General features: G+C 36.6%; 1 protein-coding gene across 4 annotated transcripts in view; it reads right to left on the bottom strand.

Annotated features, from left to right (window-relative positions):
• ANKS1B (ankyrin repeat and sterile alpha motif domain containing 1B) overlaps positions 1-24679 on the bottom strand; it is a 413998-nt gene that overhangs the window by 267130 nt on the left and 122189 nt on the right. For all 4 annotated transcript variants that reach the window (XM_066183438.1, XM_066183439.1, XM_066183437.1 and 1 more), the window contains one exon: positions 3137-3273. In XM_066183438.1, the coding sequence (XP_066039535.1) occupies positions 3137-3273 (137 nt within the window). The remainder of the gene's footprint in view (positions 1-3136; positions 3274-24679) is intronic.

A 24679-nucleotide genomic window follows, 5' to 3' on the forward strand; every position in this document is an offset into this window, starting at 1 on the left:
GTGATAGAACAAGCTCAATTTTACAATCACTTTCTAAAATTACAGTCTGATAAGGTAGGTTATATTTTACTCTATGTACTAATGTAACTAAGTTAAAACTTGAAGGAGACTTGTTCTCCTACCCCTTCTTATCTTGGATCTCATGTGCTGTGAGTATACACAGCAGCATATGTCCTTAATTTGAAAGTGTATTGCTTTCTCAAAGTCTCCATTAACTAGTAATTCATGAGTTAAAAACTTAGTAAGTCTCATCTGGACAATCAGAAAAAAAAAAGATCAAGCAATTCCAGACCTGAGCTAAATTCTGTTTACTTCTTTTCTGCATATATGCAACTTTTAAAAAAACCTTTTTTTCAGAGACTGACCATGGGAAAATTTGAAAATAAGAAATTTATTTGCAATATACTTGATCACAGGTACAAGCCATAACTAAGGTGCACACATAAAAGAGCACGCAGATCCTTAAGATACTGTTAAGTATGCCAGCCTCAGGACTGAAGGTAGTAGAGGTAGGTGGCATTGTGGCACTGAACTTAATACTCAAACTCAAGAAGGGATAATCATTCCACCAGATGTGATCCATTCCAGTGTGTAATCACCCGTTCTGTGAAGAAATTCCCCTTTATGTCTAAACTTCCCCTGATGCACCTTAACATTGTGTCCTCTCATCCTGGTTGAAAGAAAACACAGTGTTTCTCCTTGCTGCTGGTAAACCATTACATGTACAACACTACAGGAAAGATAAGTAAGGCTATTAATTAAAATAACTATATGCGTTGAAAGGCCAGACTTCCCTGGCAGTTCCATCCAAGCTGCCAAAGCTTGCCTCATCCAAAGCTGGCTGCTGAAGGGTTTCCCATTCTGCTTTTACTGGCACTTTCCCATGCATCCAGCATGGGAAGACATGAAAAAAAAGGAAAGAAGTGACAGCTGTTTTGGAAATCTATATGATCCCTGGTTTAGATCTCTTAAAAATCAATTTATTTTGCTAGGAAAATGCAAAGCGGCCCTGGCAGCCAACAGAAAATTAATTATTTTGCATACATTGTGTAACAGTATTCATTAGTTTTACATGAATGGTGAGAGGTCAGTCAGGAATAGAATCCCATTGTGCTACCCTTCAAAGAGCTTGCCGTGTAATTGAATAGAATAAAGGAATTAAATATGCAGGCAGAATGAACACTAATGGTTAGCAAACAGCACATTGAAAATATCTACAACTTCTTTGTCTAAATACTTGAGTTGAGCTCTTAGGGGAAGGTGATTAGATAAAAACAAAACCAAGAATACTGGGGGATGTGCATAAAACACATGAAAAAAGAAGAAGTATAATGGGATCTGAATGCTGCAGCATATCCAATTTGTCATGTATTAGCACATAGACTTACAACATACATTATGCCTGTCTACTGCTGTTTTCTATACAGGGAGTATGCCATGTGTAGGGCCACGTGAAGACATTTTAGGAAATATGGTAAAGTTGTGACCATATATATCACAGAGCTAGGTTTTGTTCTGCAGAAAGATGAGAACACTGTGAGTCACTAAATGGAATAATTTAAATTTGAAAATAGCTCCCCAGAATCTGCTGAATCCATTCAGAGTTAACTTGCAGGAGAACACCATCATGAAGTGTTCTGGGTCCATCTGTTGGCAACATCATGATGGAAACAGCTTTTAAAATGCTATTTTCAATAAGCCATCACACAACAGCTTGTTTCAACAATATTTCATTACCTATCTGTTTGTTTGCCGCCTACTATAAAAAACAGCTTGAAGGGAAGGAGGCATTTCAGTACTATAGACTGATCTGGGGTAGGAGGGACAGAGACACTACAGAAACAGGCAAAATGAGAAACAACTATAAAAAGAAAAAATAGACAAAACTGTAATTTTAGACCCTCTGCAATCTAGATTCAAACCAGCATGCAGAACCTGAACTACAGTGGTGTCAGAAGGGGATGGTCTGCACCAGCCTGTCAATCAAATTATTGTACAGTGACACCACAGGAAGACAATGGCCCCTAGACAGAAATGGCAAGTGCACCTAGTAATTACCTTTAATTCTGCAAGACCTTCTGAACTGTGTGTTTCAATGACAACTGAAAGGAAGATGTGCTCCATGCTCCAACACTTTGACACAGTCACTTGTGTGGTACCAAAACAAACTGGTCTATACAACTCCTAGGAAAATACCTTGTGTCCATCAGCTTACTCCTCAAGTAAAACAAATGCCAGTGACATACTGATGGTACAAAGCCTGCATCCAATAGAATCAAAGTGGCTCAGCTGCAGAGATCAGCTCAGCAATAAAGAACAGATGGCTGCACTTGAACCCAAAATTAGTAGGAGATGAAGTTCTTTTGGTTCACACTAAAAAAGTTTCACAAATAGTCAATTCAGCATGCAGTTGTCCGAGATAGCTTTGGCACATCAAATGCCATGGCTTTTTAAATAAGGAAACAGACCATCCCAAGGTTTCTTCTGACTTATCCCATGATCCCATGATTCTATAAAAAACTACTTTATGCTAATTAACTTTATATTACTGATTCAAATTTCAACATGTATTTACCTTAAAGTTTTGATTTTAAAGAGATGCCCTCCTTAAAGAATCATATAGAGCACTCAGGTTTTACAGATATTATGCATTTTGCTTCCCAAACAGTATTAGAAATATGTATAGTTACGAAGGATGGAAGTTCATAAGCAATACTATATGGAAAAGTAAAAAAAAAAAAAAGTAAAATATAACTTCATGCAAATGGAGATGCAGAAAGAAGAGAGTAAACCTGAAAAAGTAATACGGAAATATACTGATAAAATCAGAACATAGCCTTGAAAGAAAAGTAAAAGTATGGAAAAATAAAAAAAACATTGTATAAGGACTTCACTCACTATTAGCACTATAAGAAATATGTGCAGATACCTCTCTGTACATTTGGGCTCATTCATAAAATATTTTATCTTCTTCTGCTACTAAGATTGACTCTTAAGAAGACAAAGGATTTTGTGTTCTGTTTATGTCTTTGACCTACTCATAAAGCCATAACATCCTCTTAGAATACGTGTATTTTAGCCTGCTATTAAAAGGAGAAATACAACAAATAAGAGGATGCTTATGGTGAGCACCTACCTGAGGACGTATGACTTTCACTATGTTTTTAAGTGCAGTATCTGGTGATGGAGGAGAGCAGTCAGGTGTTGGGCCTGTAGAGCTGTTTCTATGGTTACCAGATCCTGGTGCGGTAACTGCTACCTGAGGTGCATTATCTGTGAATAAAAATAACATCCATGTGAAATTACAAATACTTCATATATTTTAAAATAAAGAACTTTGAAAACAAAAGGTTACCCAGAACACTATTTAAAATTACAAAACCTAATGTAATTTAAATATATTTGTTAAGGAATATATTGCATATCTACACTTATTTTCCCAGCCCATACATTCATTCTATGCTAAGGCAAGATACAGCATTCTCTCAGTACCTAAACAAAATTACGTGGAAACCAAGCATGAATATTTTACTTTCATTACCTCGAATTATGACTGTGAATCCAAATATTATCACTATAACAGGGGTGACTTGAAAGGGAGATTAATAATGCAATCTTTAGCTCATCCTGGAAAATTCTAATACATATGACCAAGCTCTACATGTTATACGAACACATACTAACTTAGAACATGCTAATAGCCATTTGTGACAACTTTCCTTAACATTGTGACCAGCATAACTGACCAGCAAGGACCAAATGCATGAAAATATGCTCAGTTTCTCAGGTAAAATTTGCATCCTCCATAGAATTCTGCACTGTGGTAGCTTCCTTTCCAGCAGTACCTCAGCTAGATAACCTACAGCTGGCTTAAAAATGCCTGCACACCTGCATGTACCTGGGAAACTGCTCTTTGGATATATTTTGCCTTTATAATTTTCTGGCACTGTGAAGGACCATTAAAGGGACTTAAAATACCATTCTTACCTTCTCTAAACATTCTTAATGATGTTTGACCAGTGTAAGTGAAAATCAGATCAGAGGAGAGAGAGGACTATGAAATAGCTTCTCTGCTGTGAGAGTAGCCAATCACTGGAACGACCTAGCAGAAGGCCAAAAACTTATTACTTCAGGCCTTTAGAATTTTTTCAGTAAAGAAACACTTTAGTTCAGATTCTGGAGAAAGTGCCATTGCCTTTGCATTGTTATGGTGGTTATTACAGCATCTGTGAATTTACTGAGCACCTTTCTTTGTGAGTTACAAAGATGTGCTCCATTCTCCTAAATGCGGCGTTATACCCGAAGATCTGCATTAAGACAATGATGTCAAATCTCATTTCTGTGGGCCTCAACTGACAGCCTGCAGGGTTCACAGAAGAAAGCAAGTTTATTTGTGATTGTGGTAGTTCTCCAATATGTGCTTCCACCCTGTGAACAAATCCACACCAGAAAAACCCAAACATCAATAAGCAAAAGCAGCTCTCCTAAGATGGAGAATTTTTGCCTGACTGACTTCTACAGGTACACATGAGTACTGTCACAAGTCACAAAGGCCTCTGTGAAAGTCATGACAGAAGCTTCTCTCTCTTAGTCCTACTAACCTGAAAGAATTATTGGAAGGGCAACAGAGATGTTGAAAGGAAGGAAATACCCAGTTACATTAACAGAAATAATATAGGATAAAGGGGAATAGTTTCAGGAATATAGACTCGATGGCCTTTCCAACTTACAGATATTTTCACAGCATGAGTGATTCTAGGATACCTGCAGGCTGCTTCCTGCAGAAACACTAGGTAACTGGATGAGGTTTCTAATCAAAGTTTCTATTTATTCTTCTAAAACAAATGTCAAGCTGGAATGTTTCAGCAATCCTGATACAGCACTTAATAAAAGCATAAACAAAAATTCAGATGGCAGATTGGCAGACATCCAAAATGGACACATCCTGTAGATAACCCCAGGTGTTACCTGACGGAGGGAACCCTCCCTGTTATGGAAACAGAAAAGTTCAAATTTTAAAAAAGTATCTCATCGAAATTGCCAGTGCCAAAGGTGTGCCATCTTATCACACAGATGAGTTCTTCCTGAACCTTCAGAAGTGTGCATAGAAAGTGTGGCTCAGAAGTAATTTATTTCATAAAGTAATGAATGTGTGTTAATACAATGTATCAAAACAATATTTACACAGCCTTAGATAGGAACTGAAAATGAATTCTCACAATAACATAACTGACATGGAAGAGTTTTGATAGCACTTCAGAAAGCCTTAAGTCTCATATTCTTTCCTGCCTGACCTGGTGTCTAACTTTAAAATGTTGTTCACATGCACCATGTAAATGAGTATCCTGTGATTTGAAGGCCCAGCTCATCAAAGGAGGGATAGGAAATTGACAAGAAGAGAAACCTCTAAAGCCTTGCCATACTCTGAAAATCTCACGGTGAGGACAAAGGCTAGATATGAGGAACACCTTGGGGGAGCTGAAAGTATCAGCCTCTTTTGCTCCAGACTGCGAAATTGCATCTTCTTTCATTCTATGGACAGATATAAAATCATCAATGCACCTCCCTTACTGAGGAATCAGAGAGCTGCTCTAAGAGATGCCTGCCCTCTGTTTGGGGAGACACCAAACAAGGGACTATACTACTGTCAAGAAATGTGGGAACACAGGCACCATATATAGGAAGGTAAAAAATAAATTGTAGAGCAAGAAATGCTCCACATGAATCCAGCTAAGTGCACTTAGCAAACTTATTTACTCAATGGTGTGAGAAACAAACAGAATGATTATTTCTGACAAACAGCTAAAGCTATAAAGAACACAAACTCCTCCATACTTCAGCAGTCCCTGCCTTTCTGTCACTATTTCCCTGTGAGCCCGTGCGGCTGTGCTTAGCACAACTGCCCTTGAGCTACTTAGCACATGAAAGCCTTGCAAGTGAAATCAGGCAGTCTTGTAGATGCCGAAGAATCACAAGGATGGATCACTCAAAGGACACATCATAAGAAATGCAGACTGATGCCGATGGTAACAAATGCAGTTGTCTGCCCAACAGTTTATTCTACTTCAAAGCCCTGTCAATAAGTCAAGTCTGCTGAGTTTAACCACAGTTTAAATATGCAGAAGAGGGTAATAGAGAAGTCAAGTTATATGAGCAAGGTTTTGGTCTTTGCATAGGAAAGTTTACCCTGTCCAGAAGTAGCTCACTGAAGGCCAGGTTTTGGCTCTTCATACACTCACATGAGTGGTACTGAACTGACTGGGAGTGACATTCTTGGAAGGAAAATTAATTGGAAGGCATACGGGAGGGGAAGCAGGGCTGTTACATGCCCTACTAGCCAGAGGTGAGAAAAAATTCTCCATCTACAATGTGTGAATACAACCATAACCAATTCAGCAATATATACACTAAGCAGCAATCTCAGAAAAAAGTAGTTACAGTCTTTCTTTCCAAGCAAAATTAAGAGGCAATACAAAAAAAAAAAAAGATTATGTTTAGAGTCTAAAAACAAAATTTTGCAAAAAGAAGCTGTACTTTTTTTTAAAATAAACAGTCCAGAAAAAAAACATCCAACTGCTCAGTATTTCACGCCTTCCCTTCTTTCTCAAGGGGCTAAGTGTCTGACAAGTAATGGTTGCTTATAAACAATTTCTTCATTGTGGACAGCTGTTTATTTTCACAGTAGGATGCTCGCGTTAGGCAACCAATAATGATTTACTATGTGGGTCTGCTCCATCAGAGAGAGATCACCATCAAATTAGTTCCTGCAACCAATTTGTAGGACCTGTCTGTTTACATATACAGTACTTATAGTTTCATTTAGAGTGTCTTTGAATATATTTTCTTTGGAATTAAATTATATAATAATCACGTTTAAATTTTCCCTGGTGACAAAACTACAGCAATTCTTTTTCCCGTTCAGGTAACTGTAAAGGCAACACTGCAAGTTTCACAAAAAACATTAAATGGCAAATAGAACTTGGAAACTTAAGAAACTACCAAATTTACCAAGGAAAGATTAGCTCTCATCCTGAATTTCAGATAGGTGCTACAGATGGGGCCAACAGGGAAGTATTTACAACTGTCATTCTCTTCTAGTTCCTGGCTGATGTTGCAATAATCTAGATGTTTCTGTATAAGTCAGATAACACCAGGCTCCAGGGATCATCTAGCAGCTAAAAACTAATGAATGGCAGCGTGCTCAAACAATATTTATTACTTTCTTCCTCCATCACACATGAGAAGCTGTCACAAGGTCTATGTAATCGGAGCTTATTCTGATTTTTGAAAATGCTTACTGAGGACTTAACATTCTCCTTTTTCTTTATTTCAGGGCAAAAGAAATAGAAGAGAATAAGGAAAATATATGGTCTTTTAGTATATTGTACGAGCAAACTAAGCTGTTATTCTAGGGCTGTCTTCTAAGATGTCAGACAAAAACATATAAATGGCAACTGTTTAACTGAGATGAAAAAAAAAAGCCATACAGAGGGAAATTTGCCTTTTCCTGTGCTGTATGACATCAGTAGTAGGTTTCATATGTCTTTTTTCTTAGGGAGCACTGCACAAAGAAAAATTTCCTCATGGATGATAATAGACTGTAACACCAGAGTTCAACAAGTGCTTCATCAACATTTTCATCCCACTATCTATGTACTGTGAGGACAAACCACTCACTGAAACTTTTCTAAGAGATAGCTTTTTCTTATAATGTACTCAAAGAAAAGTCTCTGTATTTATACAGTGCCACAATATTAACCATCAGGCAATACTAAGTATACCAACCAGAACACTTAGTGCATCCTGGCAAGCAAAATATCAAAAGCCAGACACAGTCCATATTCCAGAAATGTAGTTATAATTAGATTTCACCTCAGAAATAAATCTTTAAAATGGAACACACAGTTAATCTAGTTTTCTACCTCCATTGCAGAAACATGCTAGCATCCTTATCAAAATTTAAAGTTATGTCTGTATTAGCTATTAAATCAGTTATTTCTACAACTTAGTGTAATGGCAATGGATCAGCAGATCAAAAGCAGTTAATTTGCATGACACTCCATTTAGAATATATGTGGGTTTGAACTTTTAGCACTATTTAGCAACTTATTTATTCTTTCAAACACCCCCACCATACATGCTCCTCACAACTTCCACCTTCCAGAAGGACCCTAGGCTTTTGGTGCCCACCTAAAATGTAGCTTCAGATCCAAAAGGAATCTGGTTTATGTGCTGCAAAGCTGGCCTGTGACTGAAGAAATGAATAGCAACTGCAAATGGCAATTTATTTCATATTCACATCCAGTGCTCTAAGCTGCAATGAAAATGTATACTCCACTTATTTTATTTCCATATTTCAACTATTGGTGGAGTCACTTAAATACCATATTTTCAGATTTACAATTTGTTATAAAAATGGAAGAAATACGTATTTCACTTTAGAGGTATAGACCAGTAATAACCTAGAAGTAAATTACATTACACACCTAATGCTATGTTTCAAGACATATACTAAAATCTAAAACATCCAAATAGACAATGCTAGGCATGAACAAAATACTTAAAGCACAAAGCCTAATCGTTATGACCTTACAGAAATTTATACTACAAACTCGGGGTTTGAATAGGTTTGTTCATTGCAAATCTGGGAAAGAAAAAAGACAAGGGTGGAAAATTAATGTGCATGAACATACATACACATAAATATATAGAGATACACCTGCACACATAAATGGACAACAAATCCAAAGGCACCCTATTATTAGTAATAGATTGCTCAAGCTCTGCTCAGTGTGGAATATTTCATGCAATGCTTCAAACTACTTGAAGTTAGGTCAAAATCATGCATCTGCTTTGGACACCACAGCATCAAGGATAATGTGAAAATGTGGATAAAGGTCCAGATGGCTCAGTTGCCATCTGGGCTCAAAATGTTTTTAGTGTGGTAACAAGACAGACCTAGGTTTGATCAATTATAGCAGACTCAGTTTGCTAGACTATTAGAAAACTCTTATCTAGTCTGGCAATTTCTATGGGTTTGCATCTGTCTTTAGAAAAAAAAGTAGGAATGCCTTTGTCTATACATGCTACATGTCCTCTTAACATCAAATATGTTACATGAAGGCAAAAAGCTCTGAAAAGAACATGGCAATGCTAATCATCTGTCCTGGACAGAAATTTGTCATAAGTACAAAAGAAATCTTGGAAGGGTAAAAAAAGAAAACATTATGAAAATTGTACTGTTTCTGGAGGATCGTTCTCCAGTGACTGAACTTACATACATCTCCTTGCAGAGAATAGATCCACCAAAATGGCTAATCTAACTGACTGGTTAAGAATTCAACTCATAACATAGGTCCCATCATGTGTGGTACCATTAGATTTTAATGTTCTTCCGTAATGGAGGAGTGGTCATCTAGTCCTTTTAAAATCTTCATAACTGGAATGAAAAAAAGAATTGCCACCCATAATCCCACTGGAGTGACAGACAAACCAGCAATTTCTGATTCATTGATAATCAAAGATATGGATGCTTTATCAGGGATATGCTGATACCCTCACACTGAGGAGACCAAGAAACTTCCCTGATTCCACTCAAGGGAACCTTTGAGCTTGATCTACAAGCAAGAGAGAGACACAGCCCGGCATGAAGAGTCATCTAAATCCAATTTGGCATGGTAAAGAGAATTTGGGCCCAGTGATGCCCTGAATCTTGTAGAGGGCTCATTAACAACACTTTCTTAGGCAGAACAAGGAGAATCAACCCATTATTCTAAACCAAACCCACAGACTTCAGTAAAAATATGTGTGTTTGTAGGAGGACAGCCCTTGGGCTCAGTCCATTCATTGTGGATCACTCTTGGCTGCTGGATTCCAATAAGAGCAGATTTACAAGGCAGAAGCCCAAGCCATCAAGTAGGAAAAAGCTAATATAGACCCAAACTGAGCAGAGCAGATCACAAAATCGTAGGAACCACACTGGTTTTATTCACACTGTCACGTGTAAGACTTTTTGGACAGCATGTGTGATAAAAATCTGTTGCTCCCTGTAAGTGGGGGACCCCTTGCAAAGATTAACAGCAATGGCATATAGTAGATTATGCAGTTCATAGAGAAATCCTGAAAAAAAAATGGAAAATCTATTTTGTCAGGCAAATAACAAAACCACTCATGTTACAGAGTAGCCTCAAACAGGACTAAGTAATTTTCCATAGCATATGATGCAGCTTAAAAAATGTTTTAACTTGACTAAATCCCCACAGCAAATTTTCTTTCCTACATGACTATTCAATATGGAATAAATTTATAAATTACAGATAAGGACAATCATGTATTTCAGGATTTCAAGGAACAAACATTACCAGAGACATTTCAAAAGAACAGATGGAATAGTGAATAACAGAATCAGTAAGTAGCTACACTGGATGCATAGGGAGAATGGTTGGACTCAACTGTTTGAATTTGCTCTTTTGAATTTGCTTGGTTCCCACATACTTAAATGTGAATAACCATTGTTCTGAGTAGAACTGTAAATATATATCTGCAACTGTCTTGTGGAAAGCACTCAAAGATATAACTGGCTAAGGCTTGGGTGTTGCAGCTATTTCAGGATTGTATTTGGAATTAATTACCAGTGAAGTGCATTCCAGTGGCAGCAGGGGGTCTGTTTAGTTGTTTCTGCATCATTCAAGAGAGTTGGGTATGACTGTTATCAAGTTTTTATTTCCTCTAATCACCCACCTGCACAAATAGACTTTGGAACTGCTTCAAGCTTGCATAACCCTTGTAATACCAGGCAACTGTCTGGAAAAAACATCTCTCATTAAGTACTAATGAGAGATGATGGGTGATTTCCACCATTTCCTGAGTAACCTTTTGAGACTGCCTCTGCAAGCTGCTGATGTCTAATTGAGCATACTACACGGTTGCCATCTACCTTTTTTTTTCATGTAATGGCTTTTTTTTTGGCTTTTCCATATTTAAAAGGTTTGTAGTTAAATGATTGCACATGTCTATGAGAGATATTTCATAGATTTCTCTATCTGCACTGTTTCAACATATAGGCACCATATTTCTGGGAGTTCAGTGAAAAGCATAGAGTATAGTTGCAGGTGCCAAAATATTTTTGGTTATCTTAGTCATTAACAGAAAACTGGGATGCCTAATAGTCTTGTAAAAAAAAAATACCCCTGAAAAGAATGATAGATATTGGGGATTTCTGTGCTTATTTTTAAATTTTTAAATTTAACTTATCAGTGAGAGGTCATTGAATGTGATCATATGCATGCCTTAGTATTTCATAAGGCTTCTCCTATAAACCAAAGAATATAACCAAAGTGTGCTGTGAAGAAAAAATACTCTACTATTACAAAGGCAACAGATGATTACTGAATTAGACTACATGGTCAAATTATTTCAGAAAATAAACCACAAAAGATTGTGAGAGTAAGTGCTCTCAAATCATCTAAATAATGCCAATGATAGCTATATACCCCCGGGATGAAGCTCAGTTAATAATTTAAGCAGTCTTGAAGATAAACCTCCCAATATACAAATATCTACAGCTGCAGTGAAAATCAATTAACGGAAAAAAATTGTATTTTCATGAGCTTCAGTTCTTCTAACTATCAATTAATTAATAAAGCTCTTTATCAGAACACTGAAGTCAAAGGGCTAATCAAAATATTTTAAAACCAACAGAAATGATGTTTTAAAATGTTTCACAGTCCAGTTATTCTTATTTAAAGTATCTAAATTATCAAGTAGCTTCAGAGAGATCTAGAAAGCTCAACTCTCACCCTGAAAATTTACATTTTTGTGTTTAATATATATTTACACTGAAAGAAGTATCTTGTTAATATGGATTGCATCTTGTATCCAGTGTAACAGTTATATTCATTGGGCATAAAGAACTTGTCCAGCAGACAGAATACACTACTAATACACAGTGAGAATTCAGGGAATCTTTATGGGCTTTACTGTTCCATTTGAAAGCAATACCAAAGTATCTGTACCAGAGTGAACCAGTTATACAGACCAGTGTGTTGCTCTAATAGTGTGCAAATGACTTGAGAAAGATAAAGGAAATACTGTGGATAATTTTGGAATAACACAATCCAGTTTTCAACCATTACCAGCTAAATTTTAGCACCACAGCATTAAAGTTTCTAGCAACTCAAAACCCCCAAAAAACTTGATTGCATTTTTTAATTTCCAAATTTTACAATTAATGCGCCAAAACATTTTTGCCATATTTTATATATTTCATTTGTACATATCATTTTCATCTGAAAAATACTAAAATTCTACCCTTTTTACTAATATTCCTGCAGTAATTTATTCTGTGTCTTCCACAATTCAAATAAAAATATATATTATAGAAGTGTTATATATTTAGACATTATTAATCTTACCTTCTGACTGACAAAGAAGGATTTACATAACTTCTCTGAGTGTTTAGAATCTTCTCAACACTTCAGCATATTTAATTTTGCTACTGTCACAGGTTTATCTTCTTATTTTGCTTTTAGGTTCTCTAAGATCCATATGCTAGCTCTGTAAATTTCTTAAAATTCTTCTTAAAATTATGTTTTCTCACTAACACAACCTACTAAATTGATTATAGAGACCACTGATACCCAGTTTTGAAAGAATCTTGGAATGTTTGAAACTTGCAGTTAGCTACATAAAGGAATGATAAAATTATCACAAAACTTTGTATATATTGAAGAGGTATGCCATTTTTATTTGCTATTGAAAGCAAATGAATAAATATCCATTTTAAGGCCATGCAGCTTTGGCCTGTTTGTTTGATATAGAGCCAAATCAGTATATTTAGACAAGAAGGGGTATTCCAGCACAGTGGAGCAGAAACAAAAAGGGATTGTAATTAAGCAAAACTATGGGGGGTTGTGCCAAGTTTTATGGAGAAAAATATGTCTTCAATTTTTTCAAGTTTCTTTAACTCAAAGTTCTTAAAATATAAGAAAGAATCACAATTAAATCACACCCGAATACAAGTAAAAATTTAACTAAAAGACCCACACAAGTCCTGTAACTCTTACTGGAGGAACTCTTAACCACTTACAACTTCCTACTGCAAATGGCACTATTCCATTAGAACACATTTTTGTTAAATTGATCAATAGCAAATTCTTCCAGTTATAACAGGTTGGACGAGAAAAACTCTGAAAGACAACTAACATAATTGATTAGAAATAAGTATTTTTTCAACATTTACTTACACAATTGTCACAGAAAGTTCTGACATTTTTTCATTTCACTATAATGTAAGACAAATGCACGTAAAAGTAATGGAAATGCTCTCAGATAAAAATATAGTGTCAATCCCAGTCCTACGAGTAAGAAAATGGTTTTAATTGTGCTGCACTATTTATTACCTATCTTCCATCATGGAGAGAATTGCTTCTGAAGGAAAAAGAACATGGGGTGAACTGCAGCTGGAGCTGGACTGGAAAGAGCATTCTTGCTAACAGTTGGGTTTAATGTCATCATTCAGAACAGTTACTGTGGGATATGGGGTTGTGTTTGTTAAAGGTCTTATGATGATGTTTGTTTATATGGTTATGTTTACCAAAAAGGCCTGTGGCAGGGCATGGCAGCAGGCTGGGCCGTGAGAGGTCTGTTGGGGTGTGAGAGGCAGTTGTGGGGAGAGACGCGTGGACAGCATGTGAGCAGGAAGCTGATTGAGTGGTGAAATGTGTGGACAGCATGTGAGGGGAGATGGGTGGACAACGGCACTGCAGCTGAGCAGCCAATGGGTGCTCTTCTGTTAAGATTTGGTTATGTCTGGTGGAAACTAAAGGTATGTAAGGGAGGTGTTCTCTACAAAAAAGCAATTACCCTCTCATGCACAAGGGGATCCGTGTGTCTGTTCCCCACTGCTACAAGTTACAACTACATACAGTGATATACTGTATTACAGAAAGAATACATCCTGCTCTGGAGCCCCAAAATATGAAATAGTCTTTTTGAAGACTTTCTGTTTTCTAATACCAATAAAGCAGCTGGGTGTGAAAATACTCTTTCATGTGGGTTCTTCCAAAACTGAGGTATTTTAATGCATAGCAGGAAAAAACCGGAAAACATTAATTTGATATCCTGTTGCAGTAGTGAATTATTCTATTATTAGATACTATTAAATATATGCTGCATTTATATGTTGGTGGACTGGCAATAGAAACCCTTTCCCATCCTATTTTGATATATAGCCAAATCCTACATCTGTTGCACACTTCAAGTTTTCTTTTGAGGTGGCATAAAAAGAGAGTGGTATAAAAAGAACAAAAATCTCTGCAAAGTAAGAGAAGAAAACTTTTTGGCAGCAAGCTACATGTTGCCATCAGGACTAGCAGATGAAAAAGGGAGACAGAAGCAGAGAAAATTGAAGTAAACGAGTGGCTTTTTATTTAGCTTCAAATAGAACAGGAAGATTTTTTTTAATGCTACACTGATTACCTTCACTAGGAATCAATGTTTTTCTATTTTTTAATCATTTATTACACTGAATAAAGCAAATAAATCTGTTCATTATGTACAAAACTGGTTTGTTTTAGAAACTGCTTAATATTTTCACAAATATTTTGACTTTAACAAAATTTAGCAACCTATGCCAAAATTTCTGCTTTCTCAATGTACCAAAGTTAATAGAGAAGTTTATTAAAAATGCATAAAACATATAATTCTCATTAAAAAGAGTTCCCAGTGGAACACAAACATATTAAAGCATTAATTACAATCCCCTAATTCTTCTCAGAAAACTACAACGTTTAAGTTGTTTTTTACTGGAAAAGTAAAGTAAAGAGAGTAGAAATAGAAGGGGGTTTTTTTAATAATAAAATCTAAATCTAAATATTTTAGATCTGATTCAGGCCAATGCTGAAATAAAATTATTAGTGTGGCTATTCAGTTGATTGTATGATATAAGCTAAAATTACACTCCAATTTTGACACAGTCATTCTCCTAAAGACTTCCAGTCAGAAGAATCAGAAAAACTCTTTTGTTTGGTGGTGAGTAGAGGGTAGAGTTACTGCATGGGATATCTCTCATGGAGCTGGGATGCACACATGAGGTACCCAGCATTGCATAGAATTCTCATGTTCTGTGATACAGATATAGTCACTCTTACACTCAGGGTTCTCAACTTGATCTTCCACATCACTGATATGGGACATAGAAATACAAGAGATTGCCAAAGTCATCAAATCTAATAGCTAAATCAAAAGTAATCACATAACAAAAACTGTGCTACACACCTACTAGCCATCTACAGCAAGTCACAAACCATTCCCTAATAAACTGTGTTAAACTTGCAACCTTCAATACAAAAATATCAAAAAAGCTGGAAAAACTACACAAGAAGCAGGAGACATCAGGAACATTGGTAATGCTGAGAATGTCTAGAGTACCCTAAGATATGTATATTGCAGAGTCTATCAATTAAACATTCAGAGCTGAGAAGCTTTATCATCTGAAATTGAGAGACCAAACAGTGGAGAAATTAATCTTCCACAAAAGACAGAGGGTTCTTTGTGTGATTCAACACATATCTATATTGCATTTCCAGTGTTTCTGAACACCACTTTAGGCTTTTTTACAGTACTTGAACTGCATTGCATTATAGACATAACTCAGGTGAAGCACTAGCTCTTGAGCACTGGATCTCTCAAACTATAAGACTCAATTTCATCTTCATGCAAAATAGCACAATATGCAGTCTTGAATATAACAGGATGAAAAGTATGAGTTCAAGATAACCGGTTCTTTCCAGCTTCGAAAATGGAGTAAGATTCAAACTGAAAAAGCTTTGTAGAAAATTCAGCGTAAGGTTTGCAGAAAATTCACAGGTGCATCAGGAGATATTAACTAAATATTATAACATAATATAAACTAAATGCCTATTAGGATCTCTGTGTAGTGCTATACCAATTTCAAGCTTATATTCCTCTAGAATGTACCAGATGCATGCAAACTGTAAACTGCAAACAAATTATCAGTCTGTTGTGGTTTTGGTTGCTAACTGGGAGAATGGAAGTTTTACTATTACTCATAGTATTAGCAATTTGGTGAGTTTTACGGAAGTATTATTTCCCATTGATCTATTAATTTACTCCCATATATGAAAGACACTGTCTTCAACAGTGTCTTTCATTACATCATTGTCATTTACATCTGCTCAATTATCAAAAAATCCCATCAGCACTCTGAGGTGTAGTGTTACTTACTAGAATGGAATATATTCTATGTGGTCTATACATATATTCTAGCCCTAACTCAAAAGTACTGCAATGGACGTTGCAACTAATATTCATTTAACAAAGTAAAACTCAAATCCTGCTAAATAATAGTTTCATGTGGGCTTTAAAATGCAAAACAGCCAAAAATAATTATGGTCCTTTGAATTATTGTTTTGATTTGAAAAAGAGTTTTTGTCTGACAGCATGCAGTCAAGTGTATAATGAGATCATTCTAGACGGTAATCACACCAGGATGGATGAAACTGAGCGTTCGCTGGTCAGAATGCGCACACTTTGATGAGCACTGATTTGCAAAAAATTGCCAAAAACTCCTGTGAGGGCTGATTTTTTTCAACTGCATTTTAATGAATAATAATAAAACTCAATGAAACATCAGAAATTTTTTTAACATATGTCAAGGAGAAGCCTTTTTCTCTCAGTTTGTCCTTTGGAAAACAAAATTACTTTAATGTAAACATATTTACTGAAATATAGTGGATGGGTGGAGATGTGCATGTTTTTGATAATGAATTGATCTCATGGTATTAGCCATCCCCTTGTGTTTTAAGTTCAAATATGACAGAGTGTTTTTGAGAATTACATCTCATTCTTCAGGATATTATCAGAGATGCTATCCAGGGGAGCATATGATGGGGAGCAATTATCTTAATTATATACTAAAAACCTTTTAGAGGGATGATAAGGTTCTAAAGAAAAGTACATTAGAGCTGAGTGTAAGAATTGACATGACTTCTGCAACCTCCAATCAGTCTCCTGTGCACATGCATTCTGAAGAAGCCTTTATGATTATGCTGTTTCTCCACATGACCTCTGCTGCATCAAGGTCTTAAAAACGTGGAGGAAATGGACAATGGAACAAACAAATTTATGGCACATAACTCTTGAAATGTGGCAGAAGCAATATTATTATAAACCGAGAGATGCAAAATATTTTCTCTAAATATCAAACAGAAACTCACACGAAAATCTTCAAAAGGAATGTTAGAATTACTAAAGCTTGAAATTTTTTATCAACATATGTAATTTGTACCCAGGAATTCAAATAGATCTGGCAAGAATTCACCTCAACAAATGGTGCTGTTTCTTAATAGCACCCAGCATATTGATAAGATTTAAGACTAAAAGGAAGCTAATGGAGTAACCTTGGTCACTATGGGCTTTCAGCCTGAGATCAGAAATAATGGAATAGCTGATACAGATCACCATTAATAATAAATGGAAGGGACATAGGTCATGCAAATTAGCATTGCTTCGAAAAAACTGGATCTTATTATTCAACCTGTGTTTTTCAAACAAAATGCTAAGTTTGTTGAATAGAGGTAAACACTACAAGCACATTTGGATTGATTAACTTTATTCAAGTGGTCTATGTTTTCAGTGTAGGAAATTGAAAATTTTTGTACTGAATTGTTTCAGATACATGTGCATGACAAGAGTCCGCTAATGGAAAAAGGTAACAGTTTTATCATCTTTATCCTGCAAACCATTATGGGTAAAAGGAGTGTCAAAAAGCCTACGTAAACCTCATTCCTTTAATGCTCTTTGTCAGGATTCTGAAAGCTGCCAGTTAAATGGGCAAGAGTCAGCCAAGAAAGCACTCTAGAAACAGCAATGACTGAATACTTCTGTCTGTTCCACTGTCTACTTCTCAGTTTGTGACAATGAAGTTTTATTTTAGCCCTGCATGAAAAATTCTAATTTTGTCAAAAGTCAAGAAGTTAAGTGAAAGGGAAAAAAAAAAAAAACCCACACCAAAAAAACCCCAACAAACCCTCCCCACCAAAAAACCCCCCACACACACACACAAAAAGAATAAAAACCCAAACCAACAAAAACGGTTTTTTATTCCCAACACAGCAAAGAATTAATTTTTAACATATTGCTTTGGAGTTAGAGAGTCTACCACTCATGTGATGAAAAAATTGGAGGGTTTCAATTTTCTAGTCATTAATTTGAGAATTTTATGATAATAGAGGTTTGTCCAAATACAGAATTTCCCTGTTTAAAATAGAATAATTAAAGGAACAGCTGTGTTAGAGGAACCTATGGCTTTATCTCATGCTCCAAGGACTGCTTGGAAGGAAAGCCAGTGGATAAACTCCTACTGAAACTTTTTATCATTTATTTTCTCTCATCTCTTAATTTGTTCTGTTAATACATTCATAATTAGAATCAAATCCTAATGAAAATGGTGTTTATTTTGCACAACGAAAGTAATTTTTTTTCCTCTCCCTTTGAAACTTCTAACAAAAAAACCCCTATTCCCACATTGTACAGGAAATTGAAACAATAAAGCATGGATATGTTTTCTTCTTCAAACATTAGGGAGGGGATATGTGCACTGTGGGTATATCTACTGGCAGCAGGCTACAGACATGTCAAGAAAGAATATGGGGCAGTATCTGTCTACATAAAGTGAATACAGACCACCGGAGCCTGTTTCTTGGGTATACGAGAAACCTGCAATACCTGGACAACCTAGGAACAAACTTCACTGTGGAAAGAACTTTCAGGCTGCCTCACTCACCTCCTGAACACTACCCAAATATCGCTAGAGTGGGCCACAGCTTTAACATGTTGTCACAACATTATTGGAAGGATAGATAACAAGGCAGAAATCAAATTACACACCTCACTGACCCATCTACAGCCACTTACAACTACAACAGTGCAGCAGATAATTTAAGAGGCATCTTCTCCTGATTTCAGACAAAATCAGAAGGGAAATATTCTCACAGATAGTATCTTATTTTTCATCTCATAATACAAGTGATATTTTTCCTAGTCTCATATCAATACTTAATTGACTAATTCCTAATTCTAATGAAAACCATTCTTTTGGAAGATAATGTATACAGTGAAAATCTAACCAAACTGAAATCATTGGCAAAACATGTGCTAACATCAATGATGTTGGGAATTCGTGTCAGCCTCTGAGACTCAGATCACTTGAGGACGTACTCATGGAAACCAGTAGGTGTATAACACTTGTCTACAAAATAGTGACCGACACAGGACCACAGGTGAACTGTGCTCCTCTAGGAGATACAGTATTTTAATACGTCAGTAGGAAGCATCCCAATTAAATAACATCAGAAATACAAAAAACAGGTATGAAAATAATATTATGATGAGACAAAACTCCCATGCTTCTCATATTTTGATGATTTGTACTTTGAGAAAATAAAAGGAACTATAAAATTCCAGAAAATACTTAAAAAATCAAAAGAAATTATAAAATTTTAATTTCTGTTATAGAAACAGCTACAGCAGCAAATACTCTAGACATAGATTTCAGGGATGTTTTCTGGTTTTGAAGGGTGCTTAAAAAAGTACTAGCTTACTGAAGAAAATACCCAGCAAAATGCAAGACAGAAGAGCTATTGTATATTTCACTCTTCCAACTCTTGATGGAAGCACTGTCTTGATTTTCATTTAAAGGTCACATGAAATTAAAAATCTTAGCTGTGAACATATATTAATGTATTAGACAAAATAGCTTCTCAGAAGTGTGCACTATATCCTGCACTATATCCTCTGGCAGTCAGAATGACAAATACAAAATGTGTCATCACTGAAAGTCGGAAGGGTAGTTTAGCTACTGGAACAGTGTTCTGGCAGAGATGTGTATCTTGAAACTCTGAATGAGAACTTTACAACACTGTAAATTAACGTGTTAAAACAAGTATATTGATGCATTCTGTACCATAGCCAAATTTTCTCCATTTAGCCCAAACATGGGTTGAAAGAAGGAAAAAGAATAGGAGAGAAAAAAAGATGTATAGGTCTTAACAATAAATTTCACTATTAATAAGTGAAATTCAGCCAAAAATTCAGCTGAAAAAATTTGATAATTTTCAATTTTTACTTTGAAGTAAATTTTACTAAAAAGCACATAAACAGCAAAATCAAACTAATTTCATTTGGACTAAATATTACATTTAATTGGAAAAAAAGGTATCTGTTTTCCAGTTCAACCACTTCAGCTGCTATAGACATTATAATCCAGATTTGCTTTCCGAAGAGTTGCTGGAGAGCTCCAATTTATCCAAAGACAGAATGTTAGGATATCTCTCTCTTGACTGGAGTTGGCTATGAATACACTGACGTTGGAAATGAGAAGCTTCTTAATCACAAGCTGTGATGGGTCTAGCACTGGTCAAACGTCATGCCCTTGCTAAAATTATTTACTCATTTTTCTGCTGCGAGATAAGATTCAGGAGGACAGCAAAGCAGGCTCAAGCTTTAAAGGGTATAAAAAAAAAACTTTATTAACAGAATTAAAAGAAAAAATAATAAGAACCAGAATAAAACCTTCAGAACACTTCTCCCCCCAACCATCTTTTCTTTCCCACTGACAAGATACAGAGACAAAACCTGTGACTTTCAGTCAGTTGACGACCTCTAGAATAGTTTTTCATCAGTTCTCTTAGGGAGAGGAGTGTCTCTTGCCATGCCATGGAGATTTCTTCACAAGAAAATTCTCTCGTGGCTTCAATGTCACAGCAAATCAGCCACCCAGGAAAATGGAAATCTGATCACTATGTAAAAAGTCCCTCCCCTCGACTTACAGCTTTCCCCATAACTGTTTTCAAGGGCTCAGTCTTTAGCTAATAGGGTACACTTTTAAGGATGAGCTGTTCAAAAGCAAAGGTTCTTTTCATCTATCTCTGAGAACATCTTCATCTCTGGGAACCGAGATTTTCTTCTTCCCTGGGAGCAGTCTTCATCACTTTTATCTCTCTGATCAAGCTTCTCATTTGGATCACAGCTACCTCAACATTTACTTGCCTCAGCATGTGCTTTTGCTCATGTCTACAGTTTGATCGCTCCATCCCCCCATGCTTTTTTTTTCATGAATTACAGGGATATTCTAGTGCATCATAGTCCATCACCATGGCCTCACAGAAGAATTTCAGCCTAACACTACGGCGTCTCCCCATCTTCCTCTCATTTGAGATTTGATTTCTTCTTTACTGACCTTGGTGTCTTCATATGGTCTTCTACATGTCTTCACCCTGTCTTTTTCTCGAGAGAGAGAGAGGAATGAAGATCTCCAAGTCTCATCTGTGCAGTAAAAGAGTTAATCTTACCCAGGCCTTGCATCATGGACTGGCCTCTCGCTACTGGTCATGTGAGTCCTGCTGGGCAGTGGCTGCGGAGGCTCACTGCATTGATTTCGGCTGCAAAATTTCCTGTGGCACCAAGATTGCTCTTTTAGCAGCATGAGTCTGGCGGCCACGCTGAGGGGGGCTGCGCGGGAACCCAGTGCTGGCAGGAAAACGGCCAGGCAGACTCTCAGCAGCCTGTGCCCCAGCCCAGCCCAGCTCGGAGTTGCTCCCGGGGCCTGGCGGACTCTGACTCGGCCTGGGCTGGCGGCAGGGCAGGGCTCAGTGATTTTATTTCTGCTATTAAATGAACTTAGACATAGGAATAGCTGATATAGTTATGCTTGTAATTAAACTGCCTGCTTGGTTGGGATAACATCCAGTGAACGTATAATGAAAACTCCTGCTATTGATATACCAACTATCAGCACCAGCCACCTGAAGAAAGTATGGACCAAAACCCAAGCTGAAGGTGATAATAAGAATGGACTAAAACCACAGCCAAGACATGCACATGCTCTAAAAAGGTGGACCCAAGGAGGAGCCATGCTAAAAAGTTCTTGGAATATGTAAACTAGTTTGGGGGAAAGTTTAAATATACATAATTATTTATGAATATGCAATAGGATGATGCAATAGAAAAGGTATATAAAGGGTGTTCTCCAAAATAGCAGGTGTGCTCTTGGCTAAATGCCAAGCACCCAGCCATTAAAAACTTTGCTTTATTGTCTTTGTCTCCTATTGTCCTTTATTGAACTTTTAAATTTTACCAGGAGAGTGAACCTCGTTTTTCACATCAGGTATTGTGAGACTCTCTTGCTCATTCTTTCCATGGCCTATGATACTCTTTCTGTGTTAAATGCGAAGGGGAATTTTATTGTGCAAAACATCATGAGAACTGGGAAACTTCAGTTAACAATGGGAACATTTCTCTAAAGCAAAAAATTACTTAGAGAAGAAAATGCTTGCTTCCTAAGAATTGTTCAGCTATTAGGTTGCTATGGAAACACAACCCTTTTTTGTCAGTGAACCAACTCCACCAAACGATGCAGGGCTCATGTTACGATATCTGTGCCCTGTGTTCTCTAATGACAAGCTCTGAGTGACTCTTCACTTCTCACTCAACATACAGACCAATTAAACTCTTTGGAGATAATGTCCCCTTGTGAAATGGACAGAAAAATAAGAGACATTTGATTAGCACTCATATCATCACAGAATCACAGAATATTCTGATAATAATTCCTTGGAAGGGATCCACAAAACCATCAAAATTCAACTCTTGGCCCTGCACAGGACAGCTCCAAGAATCACATCATGTGCCCAAGTGTTGTCCAAATAATTCTCATACTCTTGACAGGCCTGGTGCTGTGATGTCACCTCAGGTCCTGAAGCACTAGTAAATTTTAATGACAAGCATTCCGAGGTTCTCCATTCACATCCCTGCTGCTTAGAAAATTCAGCACTGATGGCAGGTAGGTGGTAATGATTTTGAGTACACAGCACAATATCAAAAACCTTCATGGAGAGTCAGTTGTTTCAGAAACATTTGTGTTAAATTAGGCTAAATTTCATAGAGTATTTTTAGCTGGTTCTAGACCAACTGCTACACTGCCTCCTTTATTACGTTCCCTCTACACAACTAAGATGATTTTTCTTGATCATTAAACACCTTTTCTTGAAAGTAATCCTGAGGAGTTAGACTGTAGATCATGTGTTCAAGTGCACTATATCCTACTATCTCTGGTTTAAAAAGCATACTTAAATGAAATACAGCTCTATTAGCAGTCCTTCCGCTTGAGACAATTTATGTGAGTGGCTTTCAGAAAGGTTTGTGTGTGACCCTTCAGATCAATTATAGTTTCAAAGTGATGAAGCATTGATGACTAAAGCTACACCCTTGAATTTCCATTCATCCAGACAATTTATTATACCTGGCAGTGTGATGGTTCCTTCTTGTGGCCACTTTTCACTGCTTTGCTTGTAACTTGAAAATAACAGCACAAAAGTGAAGGTATAAATCCCAAATACGTTTTTTGGATCTTTGTCTCAATCCGGAAAACTGAAGTGTGCAAATATTCAGGATTACTGAAGTCAAACAGAAACTGACAAATAGAACTTGATTTACCAGGCCACATATATGATTTTGGAAACTAAGTAAAAGACATATTTTAATGTTCATAAAAATGTTATCACAGCTGGCTCTTTTGTTAATTCAGGTTTCTGGAGAATAGTCTCCTAGATATCTGTGTGAGACTGGTGACACAGTGTTATACAGCTGAGGTGATCTGACACACTGACTACAAGTTTTCAGGTTCATTTTCATTGTGATGACAGGAGAGGGACACCAGGCTAAGAAAGCAAAAAAAAAACCAAAACCCTAATAGTGCAAAGAATTGGCCAGCTTGGGGACAGTTTGATCTACTGCATTAATTCAATGTCAACTAATTTTTTTATTGATTTCCCTTTTGTGATTATGAGGCTATAAAAAGAAAGTATGATTAATTACAGATTTATTAACTGCCTGGTCTTCCTTACGAGTCACTGGCATTTAAGCACAAATCAAGTAATTTTTTTAGATAACAAAAACATCCTGACTGACAACAGCAAGATTGCTTTGAAGTACTCTTAGCTGGGCAAAGGAGCAGAATAGCTGCTATCTCTTTCTTTATGTTTCAGCTCCTTGCCTTCTGCTTGCCTGCTATAGGGTACTGGCAACACATCACACATCTAAGGACAATTTTTATCCCTGATAGAATCCATATCTTTGGTATATAACTGAGCAGAGTAGTTTTACAAGAGCTTTCTTTAAAATTACTGAGTTGGGAATTGCTGACTTGGGAATTGAGAGCTCAGCACAAGTGAAGCTCCATAGTACCTATCTTCTTTCTCAGCTGGATTTTGTAGCCCACACTGAGCTCTGCTTTGCTACAGCTCAGCTGTTTTCAGAGTTGAAGATGGCTCACGAAGGTGACCCTGACCTGCAGCCACAGCGAAGTAAGATAAGGAAACATAATAGGTTCTTGAACTAGAATTCTCTTATCCAATGGTGATTCTCATGCAGTTTACATAGTGAAATGTCTCTTCTTATCATTGAGATGCTTTATTAAAACCTTTGTTTTGATCTGCATAGACAGATCAAATTTCCCAAGGAAGGTGGTTGGTTTTTCTCGTCCACAAGCTGTTTGGGAGAAATAGAATTTGAAAAGTTCTCTCTAATTCCTGATTATACTCAAGTAGATCTAAAAATAGTTTAATTATTACTGGCCATCACTCACGATTATTGAAAGTTT

The sequence above is a fragment of the Chamaea fasciata genome, unplaced genomic scaffold, assembly GCF_029207755.1.
Source record: "Chamaea fasciata isolate MVZ Bird 193981 ecotype frontalis unplaced genomic scaffold, bChaFas1.0.hap1 SCAF_5, whole genome shotgun sequence".
In the NCBI taxonomy this organism is placed as follows: domain Eukaryota; kingdom Metazoa; phylum Chordata; class Aves; order Passeriformes; family Sylviidae; genus Chamaea; species Chamaea fasciata.